We start from the raw sequence: 14,599 nt of genomic DNA, 5'->3' as shown, positions 1-14,599 counted from the left end.
GAGTAATACATGGGAAAAAATGTAAATATGTATACCTATTTTCAACAACAGTAAGAAAAAAAATCCTAAAAACAAGAATAGAATTTAACAAATCAAAATTAAACATTATCTTCAAAATATTATCTTTAAAATATCTCATTTCACATTCTCCTCCCAAAAGGCTAAAAATATCAGAAGTCAGTTACTATTCATTTTATACATGTAGACAATGAAGTCAAAATTGGAGTAAACAACTTTACTAAAATCAATAGAGTAAAAGAAATAGGATTAAAATTCAAAGCTTCTGATTATAAGATCCATGCTCTATTCAAAAATCAAGACACCTAACGAAAGATCCTCCAAAAATTCAATTACTCAAGCTTCTGCTTACCAAGTTAAAAATGTCCATGCAGGAAACACACACTCTGACAAACTTCACAGAGAAAACTAAAAAATATAAACACACTCATAGGAACTGATAACACAGAAGATACCTGCATAATAAATAGATAAGGAGGATTTTTTTCCTATTTTAACAAGTCCTTGACTTAAAATTTTAAACCACACAATCCAACAGGTATTGAAGATAAATTAATACAACACTGATAAATACATTGAGCCAATGGTACAAGTTTGAATTTGAGGCTTTACACATAATTTTTAAGTATCCATACAGCCCATTACATCCCCACTCCTCTGGAAATTACCTCATTAGGAATCTATGAAGGCTTTCCCTGACCACATTATGTCCAATCCTTAAAGGATTTACTAGAAAACACTTTTCAGAAATAAATATGTTAAGGAAATATAATTTTATGAACAATTATTTATTATTTTATAAATATTCAAAATAAATCTTTGTCAGTTACTAATATACTTTTCTACATGTAATACACTTAACTTAGAGATTAAAACATATTTTAGGGTCTAGAGCAGTGGTTCTCAACCAAGGAGAAGTAGCAATGTTTACAGACTTCTCGGTTGTCACAACTGGAGAATGCTACTGGCACCTAGTGGGTGCGGGCCAGGGACTCTGCTAAATGTCCCACCCTGTACAGGACAGCCCCCACAAAAAAAAGAATTATCTGGCCCCAGTGTCAACAGTGCTAACGTTGAGAAACCCCGGTCTACAATCTAACTTTTATCCTTAGGACTATTAAGGTTTACGTACCTTTGAATTTAATATCCAGACCACTAAATTCCAATTCAACTCCTTGAAGCGCTTCTCCCAGAGTTTCATGGTAATGACTGATGCTTTTTTTTGACCCGACACAGAATGGAAGTGAAAAGTACTTGTATGTCTCTTGGCGATTATGGTAGGGCCCAACAGTATTCATCCATAAGACAACTTCCTCTTTATCTTGATACTGAAACCAAAAAAAAGCAAGTAAGAATATGTTTTTTAAAGAATCTAATTCAAATTAAGGGAATATTTGTTATTTGTTCTAAACAAAAATGTACTATCTCAGTTTGGGAAGCTCTAAAATAAAATGCTGGAAGCTTGTTTCAAAATTATGGTCAATGTCTACACATTAAAAATGAAATTCGGTGAATTTTAAAATTATATCCTCTGATTGTGGTCTCAAGCAGATTCACATTTTCTAAACTTTGTTTTACAGAAGATACTGTTTAAACAAAACCCAATAACCTATAAGAATGTTTATAATTAATATTTACACTATCAAATAACGATAAACCTAGAACCAACATGATTCACCATGCTAACGTGGACAAGGAAGGAGGAAACAAAATCAATAGCTTATCCAGAACCTCATGTTAATCACTAGAAACGCCAAAAACCTAATGTTGTCAGCAAGCACAAATAAAATTTCATCTCCTTTTTTTCCCCACAGCCATTGATCAAAGTACTAGAGAGGAGAGAAATGACTAAACAAGAGGAGGAAAAAGCCATACTATGAAATCTCCACAGCCCATTCAAGTCATCATTCTATCTTTCCCTTTATCAGCCTGAAAGACAGGTACTGCATGCAAATTTCATTGAATAAATATTATGGCTTTACCCATCAGTGAATACTATATGTAGCTAAACCTGGAGTGTGGTCTGATGACTTTGGGTAGGTGACGTCACCTTTCCAGGGTCCAACTGGGGGAAGTGCCAAAGATTTCTAAGATCTCCTCAAGTCTAAAATTCCAATGATTCTACAAAAAGCAGTTACCTGAGTAATTTTAAAACTAGTATTCCTAATTAGCCTTTAATATAAATTAAAGACAACTAACAGTTGCAGCTTAAGTCAACTAACAGTGCAGAAGTTAAATCATTGAACAATTATTTACTGAGTGCCTACCATGCGCCAATAATTGTGTTTGTTGAGGATACAGCTTTGAACAAGACACATTCCCTGACCCACTGGAGCTTAGAGCCTAAAGGGAGAGATGACACTGAACAAGCAATTATAATAACATAGGGAGCTGTGGAGCACATAACAGAGGAACCTATCCAACTAGCCCAACTACCAAGCATGACCTCCAGTCCTCCATAAAAAATGAATAAACATTTTCCATCAAAATCCAGCATCTCCAAAACCAAACTCATCCCACCCAAACCCAACCCCCCAAACTTTGTTTTTCTAATGGTACAATCCTCTCAGTCATGGCGACTCAAACCCCAAGTCCCACTGCATTCCAAAAAACACTGACTTGTCTACTCTTATCCAAAGCATCTGCCTCTTTTGATTCATACCACCACCACAGTAGGACTTAGATCTAATCACCTCACCTTCAAATCTAATAAACGTCTCATTGTTCATAAGACATCATCCAGGTACCTCATCAAGGAAATAAAAAACTACCTGACTTTTTGAATACATGGGACATGTACCAAGCACAGCATTAGGTGTTAAGGTTATAAAGATAAATAACATACTGTCCTTTCCTTTAAGTAGTTCACAATCCATAGTGGAGCCAGACAAGTAAATGATTAACAATGAAGAAATAAGTGTTACAATTAAGGTAAAAAGGGCTATTGTAGCAACAATAAAAATGATTAATTCTGCTTTGGCAGAGAAGGGTCAGGATGAATAACAATATAGAAAATCATAAGCTGTTTCAAGTGAATTCAGTAAAACAACTGTAGATAACCTTCATGTATGAAGGAACCAATCAAAGGTCTGAATGTATACATAGATACCCGTTCATAACTACTCTTGCCACTTTAGGGGGTTGACAAATCTATGTATGCCACCACTCTTCCATCCAACGTTCAAGGTTACACTGCACTAATCAATCAAGGTACTCCTTTCTGCACAGACATAGGTATAGGTATAGATATATAGATATAGATAGGGATATAGCATAAGAATCCTCAAAACGGTTCTCTAAACCAATCACTATCCACTGAACAGGGCTGGTATTAGAATTGAAACCTGTTCACTGAGTAGAAAGCTCTTGGCATAGTATCACGTACACAAAAAGTATTGAATATGATGAAAAAACACTGAAGAAATGCTGAAATGAAAGTTTATTAGCAACTTAGTGAAAGAAGTTTGAAGTATGTGCACTGACTGCGATAGTATCCTTTGAGAGAAATAAGAAAGGCGAGGTAACCAAATGCATCCTTTTAGGATTACCGCACTGAAAGAGAGGACCTACTCTTGCCATTAATCCTGCCGAGTTTGCAGAAATTTTATAAATATAACTCGTGAAAATAAACACAAAAAACACTACTTTCTCTATAAATCCTAATACTCATATTCCTTTACAAATAGACAAAAACTTGAACATAAATACTTGTTAAAACAGAGCATTCATTTATTTCATACAAACTGAAACACAGGACTAAAATAATTTAAGGGTCACAGTATGTGTTAAACTATACGTTCTGAAGTCACTCATTTTAAACATTCATGAAACCTTAATGGGGTAGTAAAGCTCTGACAACATGATGCAAACTGTACTATAACAAAATGTGTACCATTCTTTAGCCTAGGATTCCTTCTGGGAAGAGGACTGAAATAGGGATTAGAAAGAAAAAAATATAGAGATATGTAACATAGACACAAACACTCATATATATACACATACACAAACACACACAGATGAGGGTGAATATTAAGGCTACAACTGTTTCTTTTATTTTACATTGCTCCTTATGCAGACCACAGTCAGATTTCATGAACTTAAAATGTTTACTTTTCATTATAGTTCTTATTTATCCCTGAGAATAAGTGTTCCCAAGACAAGGTCAAGGGAAGAGTTCTTTTTCAAGAGAGAAAACGTGTCTTAAAATATCTTGAAATTAGAAAATACCAAATGGAAGAAACTTTTTAGGAGAAAAGCCTTTCCTTTCCCTAAGCTGCCGGGAAAGTCCCTGGGCTCCCCCGACTCGGTGGGAAGACAGCAACAGGTAAGGCTCTTCCCTCCACCCTTGGCTGAAAGGCTAGTCTAATTTGCTTTCAAAACATTCCAGGGCTTCCCTGGTTGAGAATCTGCCTGCCAATGCAGGGGACACGGGTTCGAGCCCTGGTCTGGGAAGATCCCACATGCCGCGGAGCAACTGGGCCCGTGAGCCACAACTACTGAGCCTGCGCGTCTGAAGCCTGTGCTCCGCAACAAGAGAGGCTGAGATAGTGAGAGGCCCGCGCACCGCGATGAAGAGTGGCCCCCGCTTGCCGCAACTGGAGAAAGCCCTCGCACAGAAACGAAGACCCAACACAGCCATAAATAAATAAATAAATAGCCAAAAAAAAAAAAACCACAACATTCCATAACGTCTTAGCAAGCTCTTTTTAAATACTTTCCTCGGAAAAACTCTGAGTTGCCAATGACGTGGAGAAAGATGGAATTTTATAACTTACCTGCAGAGTGTAACCAGAAGAAGGGGAGAGAAAAAATCAAGCAGGCACAGCAGTGGATCAGGAGGTCCCTGAGCACGGGGGTGGCTCCTTCCATGAGGCCTCCCTGGGAAGCAGCCAAAGGACAGGAAGCCAATTCAGACTACCTGCATTCCTCACCTCACCGGTCCATTCGTTTCCAGTTCTCAGAAGTTTCACTGTTACACTCAACTTCTGCACTGGCCACTCCAGCCAAAATGGCTTATAACATTTTCTTCCTTTCCTTTCCTGCTCCACCTTGTTTCTTACGTCATTCCCCCAAGTCTATAATGCCCTCCTCCTACCCACCTGGCCGATTTCTACTTATCCTTCAGAACTGCCCAAATCCTCCTTTCTCCAATCCTCAGGTCAAACTTTAACTGACCAATCAGTAACATGCACATGCTTACCGTCTTTTGGGATAGTATCATTACTAGCCCAAACTTAATAAGCACATACCATGCGCTGGGCATAGTTCTAAGGTCTTTACATAAACATTTAATCTCTCAAAGCTCTGTAAGACAGGTCCTATTATTTCCCCCATTTTACAGATTCAAACAAACAAACTAAATAGAGATGTTAAATAATTTGTCCAAGATCATTCTAACTAATTAGTATCACATTTACAAGCTCAGGACTACATTTTTGCTAATCCCTAGTCAGCTTCATTAACTGAAGAGCAAAAACTAAATGAAGGAATATGGGAAAAATACAGCTGTACAAAGCACCTAAGGAAGTCCTGAATGCTGAACAACTTTTCCATTTGAGGCTTTAATCTGCCCTAAGGAAAAAAACCTTCCTAAGAAGCTCCTTGTCCTCTGATCTCAAAAGGAATGACCTTCATTCTCAAGAACTCACCAATGTTGGATCTCTCATTTAAATACTGTTTATGTGCTGGGTAAGTGTAGGTACAGAAGTTTCCCTCCTTGATAGAGATCATGAATTACTTTTTCTCAGAGGGAACACTTCAGGAGATAATGTTACTGAATTTCTCGTGTAAAATCCGAATAAAGAAATCAGAATTTATGTAGACAGGCAAAGGACTGAGGGCTCAGACTAAGCACCCAAATGCCATCATTTTTATGGGATGAGGGGAAAGATATATGCTTACTTTAAAATACATATCTGAGAAAGCAAACTCCAGTTCAGAAAAATATTTCAGAAATCATAATTTCAATGTCTTATTTATTTAAAACACATACATCAGAATGCTAATACATATAAATTATTAGTGTATTTTTGGATAGTCTCTTGAGATAACTGCTCTCTCCCTCTCAAAATAGCTTTGTACCTAAATAAACTTTTAGTCTACCATGGAGTACAGCTGAAAATAGGACAATGAATTATGACACTTCCTAAAACTAGATCCATATTAAAGCACTCACAAATTCACTTGTAGTAAACAGCTCATCCTCTTTATAAATCTTCACATATGTTTTACTAGTTCCCATACTCCCGACAGAGACAAAGACTAAAGGCTTCCATTTGCCTAAGAAAAGCAAACAAAACATCTTTTTTTTAGCCAGTAGTGTAATAGTGCTTATGGCAAAGGTTGAGAGTAGGCTATCCTAGGCACAGATCGGGTCCTTTCAATATTACCTACCAGAGATACAATGGGCCACAAAGAAATGGGGTTTTAACCTAGGTAAATCACAACAGGCATCCCCAAGACTATGCATCTTAAGTGAACAATCGTCTGGGTTTGTTCACTGCTTTAAGTGGTAGGGTTATCATGCTTCCAACACTGCATATTCTTATTCCTGGTAGCTCCCTTATTACTCAAGTCACTCAAGAAGCACTGATTAAATACCACTTGCTGTGCCAAGCACAGAGCCTGGTATGTAACAGACGCAGAAAAAAAAAATTTTGATTTTGTGACCTTGAGGAAACAGAGCCAAAAAAAAAATTCAAGCCTCCAGTGTAAACCATAAAATGCTTTTAAGATTCCTGTGCCATTGATTACTGGTTTTTTGGCGCTGACATTTTTACATAGTGTTACTACGGAAATTATATGTTCAAGACAGGTAGAAAAAACGACTAGAAATCAGGTAGCTCAGACTCTTTTCTGTGGCCCTGGGCCAGCCACTGGGCCTCTTCAGGCCATTAGGAAAATGAGTGTGTTGGATTCAATGGTCTCGAGTCTTTCCAGTTCTAAAATTCTATGATTCTCAATTTGCAATCCTTGTAATGGAGTCCTTTGAAATCTTAGGAGACGTGATAATCTAACTCTAGATGTTTCCAAGTACTCCAACTGTCAGAAAAGCAAGTAAGCATAAGCCATACCCTATACATCTTTCACTCACTCTAAAGTGTTCTTTTTATGACCCTTCGATCACCTATTAAGAGCCTGTCTTTCATGAAAGTGTTCTTTAATTTTTATTTAAAACAGTATGTTTGGGACTTCCCTGGTGGTGCAGTGGTTAAGAATCCGCCTGCCAATGCAGGGGACACGGGTTCGAGCCCTGGTCCGGGAAGATCCCACATACCGTGGAGAAACTAAGCCCGTGCGCCACAACTACTGAGCCTGCGCTCTAGAGCCTGCGAACCACAACTACTGAGCCTGTGTGCCACAACTACTGAAGCCCGTGTGCCTAGAGCCCGTGCCCTGCAGCAAGAAAAGCCACCACAATGAGAAGCCCACGCACCGCAAGGAACAGTAGCCCCCACTCGCTGCAACCAGAGAAAGCCCGCGTGCAGCAACGAAGACCCGACACAGCCAAATATAAAATTAATTAATTAATTTAAAAAACACAAAAACCAGTATGTTCTGTAATTCATGTATGATTCAACTTTTAAAAACTGAAAGGAACCCGTTTTTATATATTCTACATGTGTATATACTCTAGAAGTCAGCAGCACATTTCCTTCTCATTATTCTTCTGAGAATATTAAGAGCGTTGGATAAATAAGCACATAAAAAATGCCATATGAGTCAAATGGTCAGCTGAATCCTAATTCAGTAGGTAAAGTAAGAGAAATCAAGGGCTTTCTGGAATTGCATGAAGTAGTCAGCTGCTCCTTCTTAGGACCAGCTACAGAATTTGTGGGGCCCAGCACACAATGAAAATGCAGAAAGTATTAAGAATTTCAAATGGTGACAGCAGAGCGTTAAACCAAGCAGTCTTTATGTCTTACACACATTAAGCGACTGCAAGGGTCACATGCCCACTGCAGCCCTGTCCCTCTTTAATGCTAACCCAAACACATCCTCAGTAACAACCCCCTATGGAGCTAAACTTACCCAAACATTTAAGCACTTAAAAATACTATCAATACAGAGAATTATTCAATTTAATGCCAAGTGTATTACTATCCTATTTTTAAGATAAAAGGCCGTAGAGCATATCCTATGAGAGCGTAGAAGACTATTAATTCAGCTTGCCTGAGTTCAAATCCTACCTCTACCTGTACTGGTTGTGTGGTCTCGGGCAAGTTACTTAACTTCTCTAGCATCCGTTTCCTCATCCATTCAAAGGACATAATACCACTCACAAGATTATCAGTGTATGTTTAAAATATGAGTTAATACATATAAAGTACTTAGAACGGGGCCTACCACATATTGCTACAAAAGCCCTATTAGTTATTATTTCTATCTGGAAACTGTCTTCATAGAAAGTTAATCTAAAGGGCAAACTTTAACGTCTAAAGATTGTTCTTTAATTAATAATCCAATTCCACAAGTATTTATTAAACACTTACTCAGCAACCTTCCCTTGACAATTTTTCTCCTCCTTCAGTATCATTCTGTCTTCATTAGCTACTTCTGCCTTCTTGGTGGAAAAAAAATTCACTTGACCATAGCCTTTTCAGTATTATTATTTGCTTGAGGTGAATGCCTAGTTTTCAAGAAATATTTTCAAGAAACTTGTAAGAAATAAAATATTTTGGCTAACAGCCAAAAAATATATGAATGACAAATTTTTTAGTTATATCTTAATGCTATCCTTCCTATAATTTTTAAAATAACAGGTAACCAAGTGAGAGCAGTTCAATGTAAACATGACTGAAAGAAAATGGATTCTAAATTTTTTTGTCCAACAATTCTCTCATACGTGTCATATTCTCTCAAAAACCTTTTATCCAATATTTTATATTCAATTTCTGGCTTCAAAAATTTAAATGTTAAAGCAGAAACTAACACACCATTGTAAAGCAATTACACTCCAATAAAGACGTTAAAAAAAAAATTTAAATGTTCCTGGCAATAAAATTTCAATGAAATTGGCATTTACATTTTAAATCTGTAAATTAATCTAAGACCTTTTTATTCACCTCCAATTTGTGAAGTTTTAATTATTACATACTTTTCCCTATTACAGCAGTTTATATAAAACAGGAGATAAAAAAGTAAACTACTACTCTTAAGCTTACATGCCTGTATGGTGGAACTATACTTGAGACAATTCTGAGTTTTACACAGCAACTTCCCTTAAGTGTTCAAAAAATTGGAAAAATATTAGTAACCATTGGCTAAAAGAATGCCCATTGGAAATGAACACTTCTTACACTTTGAGACAAGTTACTTGACGGAAAAAACAACAAGAGAGCGTTTTAAACTGTTTAACCTGTGAACAAAATTATCTTAAGGTGACAAGTCACAAATACAGCACAAAAACATGTCACCAGCTCAGGATTGTGTCCCTTAAAAAATATACAGGTAAGAAGATTCTGGCTGCGACTGAAAGTAGAAACGCCAAAAGTTTAGAACTGTTGTTAGCTAAAATAAGAGCCCAGCTAACCTACCGACTACAGAAAAGAAGTCTGGTTGCTTCATTTCCTCACTTGTCAGGAATGACAGAAGACTTGCAGATTTAGTACCACACAACCTCTCATGCAAAATCGTATCATTAATTAGTTAAGGCCTAAAAACACAACTACTCACAAGCACCCTCTAATTTACATGACTTTCCTGCCCTGCTCAGATCTACCTTTCAGAAAGCCACCGACTTACATCCCTAAGTGAAAGTCACTAGAGGAGTCGTTTTAACATCCAAGCTTTGATGTGGAAAATGCCAATTAAATAAACAGCCAATCAATTTTAGGCCAAATGCAAAAGGGACTGTCCCCAGCCAGACAAGAGGACTGGGAAACTCAAGACCCCTCGCAGTCAGAAGCCGCCTAGTTAGAGACCACCGGGGTGGGAGCCTCAGCTAGGGGCCAGAAGAGGGTGAAGAGAAAGTTACAAGTAAGGCCTCGCAGGCGGGCGCGTGTGGCTGAGTGCCTGTACACGTGTAAAGTGCTCTTCACCCCAAGTTTATCAAGGCTGTCCCCACGCCAGGGTTATAATCCGGTTTGGGCAGGAGGGGGAAGAAAAGGCCAGTGAGCACCATAAAGTGGTGGGTATTTCCTGGTTACTGTAAGACGGGTAATACGTGGTGCATCCATCTTCTGCCGTGTCGTAGTCCCCAGCAGCCCGGGCGCTGCTCCCTTTCCTGGGGGGCACCAGCTCCGAGCCTGGCTGCCTGCGGCCCCCACTCCCGCGGCCAAGTGAGCCCCGACCCTCGGACCCCGCTTCTTTCCCGTCTCCCGGGGCCCCTGGACCCAGGGGTGCGGCGCCATTTAGGTCCGGGATGGGTAAGGAGGCCCACGCACTTAGGGAGCGGAGTCCTGTCCCGGGAGCGCACGGAAAGGCCTCCTCCCCGCTCCCGGGGTTCCTGCTCCGCCAGGCCCAACCGGAAGGCGCCCTCGGGCGGCCGCGGGGCTCGGCCGGGCCGCTGGGCCCTCCAGGCCGCGCCGGGCCCGCCGAGGCGGTGGGCCGGGGGAGAGGGCGGAGGCGGCCGCGCCGGCCGGGAGCAATTCTCACCGTGTGCTCGTGCTCGTCCGCCCGGGCCCGGGGCAGCAGCAGCAGCAGCAACAGCGCGGCGGCCGCCGCCACGCCGGGAGCGCCCGGCAGCGGCCTCATCCTCCGCGCTCCCACCGGCCCGGCGCCGGGCCACCGACTCCTCCGCCGCCGCCGCCTCCGCCGCGGCCGATTCGCATCCACGGGGCGCGGACAGACGCACGGGGGCCCGGGCCCAGCTTCTGGCTCCTCCGCGCCGCCGCCGTCACCGCCCGGTCCGGAGCCTCCCCCGCCCCCCGGCGCCTCCTTGCCTCTTCCTCTGACTCAGCCACGTCATCCGGCCACCCCGGCACACGCCGGAAGTGCCTCGCGATGCGGGGCCGCAACCGCCGCCGGCCGCCCCGCCCGAGAGGCGCGACCCCGCAGCCCCGGAGGACCGCGCGAGGGCCCGGCCCTCCCGCCGGTCGCCCCTGGGTCGTGAGAGAGGCGGCGCGCACAGTGGCCCCGGCCTCGCGCCCCTCGCGGGTGCCTGGCCCGCGTCGCAGGGCCTAAGCCGCCTCCATTCGACTTGTGCGACCTAGGTCAAAACGCTTTACTCTTCCTGGCCTCATTTGCCTCGGCTGTGAAGTCGGGTAATGGTCTGACCTGCCGCCTCTCGGTGGGGATCGGATCAAGTAGCCCTCACAAAGAGCTCGGCTCCCGCCGGGAATGAATCACCAGCTCTATAATCGTCATTAAGGGAGATTGTTAAACTGGTATCGGGTTGGATGAGTGTCTTAAAGTCAGTGAATATTTACTGAATATTTATTTCAATCTTGTTGAAATTCTTGTTCGTTTATTTGTTTATTTATTGTTTGTTGGGTCTCCCGTGCACAGATATAAACACCTCTTAGAATCTAAGCTTTTCTCCTAAGCAGAGATCCTGTTCACTGACATATACTAGAACTGTGTCAGGCCCATAGTGGAAACTCAAAAGATATTTGTCAAATATATACATGAATATGGCACCACCATCTACACAGTCCTCTAAGCCAAAACTGGAAGCTGGAGTCGGATTGTCTCCATCTCTCAGCCATCAGCAGGCAACAGTTTCTAGCATTTGTTATCTTAGAAAGGTATCAAGAATTTATTTTTCCTCTCCTCTGCCAGTAACAGCCAATCTTCTACACCTCACTCACTATGTATTACAGCAGCCTCCGACCAGGATCCCTATCACCAATCTTCCCACCCTGTTTATCCTCCCCAACGGGTGCCAGTGAGTCTTCTAAAAAGAAACCTGATTATATCACTCTCTTGCTTAAAACACTCCTTGAATATTGTTTACATAAATCAAGGAATCACAGCTAAGATTTTCATCTGCCAGGCACTGAGTACTTCACATGTATTGACTCAATCCTTATGCAACAGGCACTGTATGTTCATTTGACAGCAATGATCGCTGAAGCCTGGGGGGTGGGGGGTTTAAGTGGTTGCTGAAGGACTGGATCCAAGCATCTGGTTCCAGAATCAGTCTTTCTTACTACTTATGGACTACCATCCATACAGTCATTTTAAGAAATGAAATATAGGGGCTTCCCTGGTGGTGCAGTGGTTAAGAATCCGCCTGCCAATGCAGGGGACACGGGTTCGAGCCCTGGTTCTGAAAGATCCCACATGCCGCGGAGTAACTAAGCCCATGCGCCACAACTACTGAGCCTGTGCTCTAGTGCCTGTGAGCCACAACTACTGAGCCCTTGTGCCACAACTACTGAAGCCCGCACGCCTACAGCCTGTGCTTCACAACAAGAGAAGCCACCGCAATGAGAAACCCGCGCACCGCAATGAAGAGTAGCCCCTGCTCACCGCATCTAGAGAAAGCCTGCACGCAGCAATGAAGACCCAACGCAGCCAAAAAATAAAATAAATTAAATAAATTAATTAAAAAAAGAAAAAGAAATAGACTTGTATGACTGGCATGGAATGATAGCCAAGAGATAATTTTAAGTGAAAACACTTGAAAATAGACAGTATGATTCCATTTTGAATATTAGTCTACCCATAGAAGACAATCTGAAAGATCATGACTCAAACCATTAACATTGCACATGCCTACAAATATTTGCACGTGAGTATGTGCTACATGTGTAATCAGGAAAAAAAAAAATCCTTCCTAAAGTATACTCCTGTTAACATGCAGCTACAGAATCGGACCCCAATTTATCTCCTCAGCTTCACCTCCCACTGATCTCTTCTACCTCAGGCTATAGCCCTATATTTCCCAAATACACCAGGTTCTTTTATACCTCTGTGCCTTTGCTCTTTTTTTTTTTTTCTTATTGGAGTATAGTTGATTTACAATGTTGTGTTAGTTTCTGCTTACAGCAAAGTGAATCAGTTATACATATACATATATCCACTCTTTTTCAGATTCTTTGATTTCCCTTTCCCTAGGATGGAAATGAATGGACAAACTTTGTTACTCGTTTTCCAGGCCTAAATGGATGACCTCTTTAGTGAAACCTTGCATGATGCCCTCAGGAAGTAGAGCATCCCTTCTTCAGGATTCCAGTTGCATTTATGTCATAACTACCATAGTCCCATTTCCTCTTCTGTACTACATTCTGACCTTCGTTGATGGCAGCCAACAAAGTACTGTACTACTATTTGTTTATATCTGTCCCAGCTGCTGGGACAGTGCTTGTCACATCATAGACATTCAATAACCATTTACTGAAGACATTCATAAGTAAAAAGTCAAATAGCATAGAATGATTTAAAGAACACTTTCTAGATAGTCTAAGAGGCATCACAAGGCAGTACATGATTAATTGCTGAATGAATCATATGCCAGTAATTGCAATAGAAATCAAAGGAGGCGTCTTATACATCTTTGTATATCCCCCAGAGCACCTAGCACAGTGACTTGCTCATAGTGGAAGCTCAGTAAATGCTCTGTGAATGAATAATCACAGTTTTGAATCAAGTGATGATGGGCAATTGAAGAACAAGCAGTGTAAGTGCTGAATTAAGATGGATGAGTAGTCTCTTGCTTAAACATCCATCACCAGCCTCCACAGGTTTGAGGCAGGAAGCATTTGCTAGGTGTCGTCAGGAGCTCTAGGTTAGCAATTACTTGGGGGTGGGGAGGACACAAGAAAAAGTATGAAGTATTCATTTGGGGAGTGTAGACCTAAAACCAGGAAACGTTACACACATAGAAGAGAACAGGGATTATAGTGTACAAAAAAAGAACTGCACAAAATGTGACCAACTCTGCAAATGTTCGATAGGCAATAAGAGCAATGGGCGACACTCTCACCACTATTATTCAACATAGTTTTGGAAGTTTTAGCCACAGCAATCAGAGAAGAAAAAGAAATAAAAGGAATCCAAATCGGAAAAGAAGTAAAGCTGTCACTGTTTGCAGATGACATGATACTATACATAGAGAATCCTAAAGATGCTACCAGAAAACTACTAGAGCTAATCAATGAATTTGGTAAAGTAGCAGGATACAAAATTAATGCACAGAAATCTCTTGCATCCCTATACACTAATGATGAAAAATGTGAAAGAGAAATTAAGGAAACACTCCCATTTACCATTGCAACAAAAAGAATAAAATATTTAGGAATAAACCTACCCAAGGAGACAAAAGACCTGTATGCAGAAAATTATAAGACATTGATGAAAGAAATTAAAGATGATACAAACAGATGGAGAGATATACCACGTTCTTGGATTGGAAGAATCAACATTGTGAAAATGACTATACTACCCAAAGCAATCTACAGATTCAATGCAATCCCTATCAAACTACCAATGGCATTTTTCACAGAACTAGAACAAAAAATTTCACAATTTGTATGGAAACACAATAAAACCCGAATAGCCAAAGCAATCTTGAGAAAGAAAAATGGAGCTGGAGGAATCAGGCTCCTGGACTTCAGACTATATTACAAAGCTACAGTGATCAAGACAGTATGGTACTGGCACAAAAACAGAAATATACATCAATGGAACAGGATAG

The 14,599-nt window shown here is 41.0% G+C and overlaps 1 protein-coding gene across 1 annotated transcript in view; it reads right to left on the bottom strand.

Moving 5' to 3' along the window:
- TM9SF3 (transmembrane 9 superfamily member 3) overlaps positions 1-10,936 on the bottom strand; it is a 75,834-nt gene extending 64,898 nt beyond the window's left edge. The window contains exons 1-2 of the mRNA XM_059899856.1: positions 10,615-10,936; positions 1,151-1,346 (exon numbers count right to left, since the gene is read on the bottom strand). Of these exons, the coding sequence (XP_059755839.1) occupies positions 1,151-1,346; positions 10,615-10,713 (295 nt within the window). The 5' untranslated portion in view covers positions 10,714-10,936. The remainder of the gene's footprint in view (positions 1-1,150; positions 1,347-10,614) is intronic.
- Between the last annotated feature and the right edge of the window lie 3,663 nt (positions 10,937-14,599).

Source organism: Balaenoptera ricei, chromosome 16 (assembly GCF_028023285.1).
Source record: "Balaenoptera ricei isolate mBalRic1 chromosome 16, mBalRic1.hap2, whole genome shotgun sequence".
NCBI lineage: Eukaryota > Metazoa > Chordata > Mammalia > Artiodactyla > Balaenopteridae > Balaenoptera > Balaenoptera ricei.
This window is presented reverse-complemented; position numbering and strand designations above follow the sequence as displayed.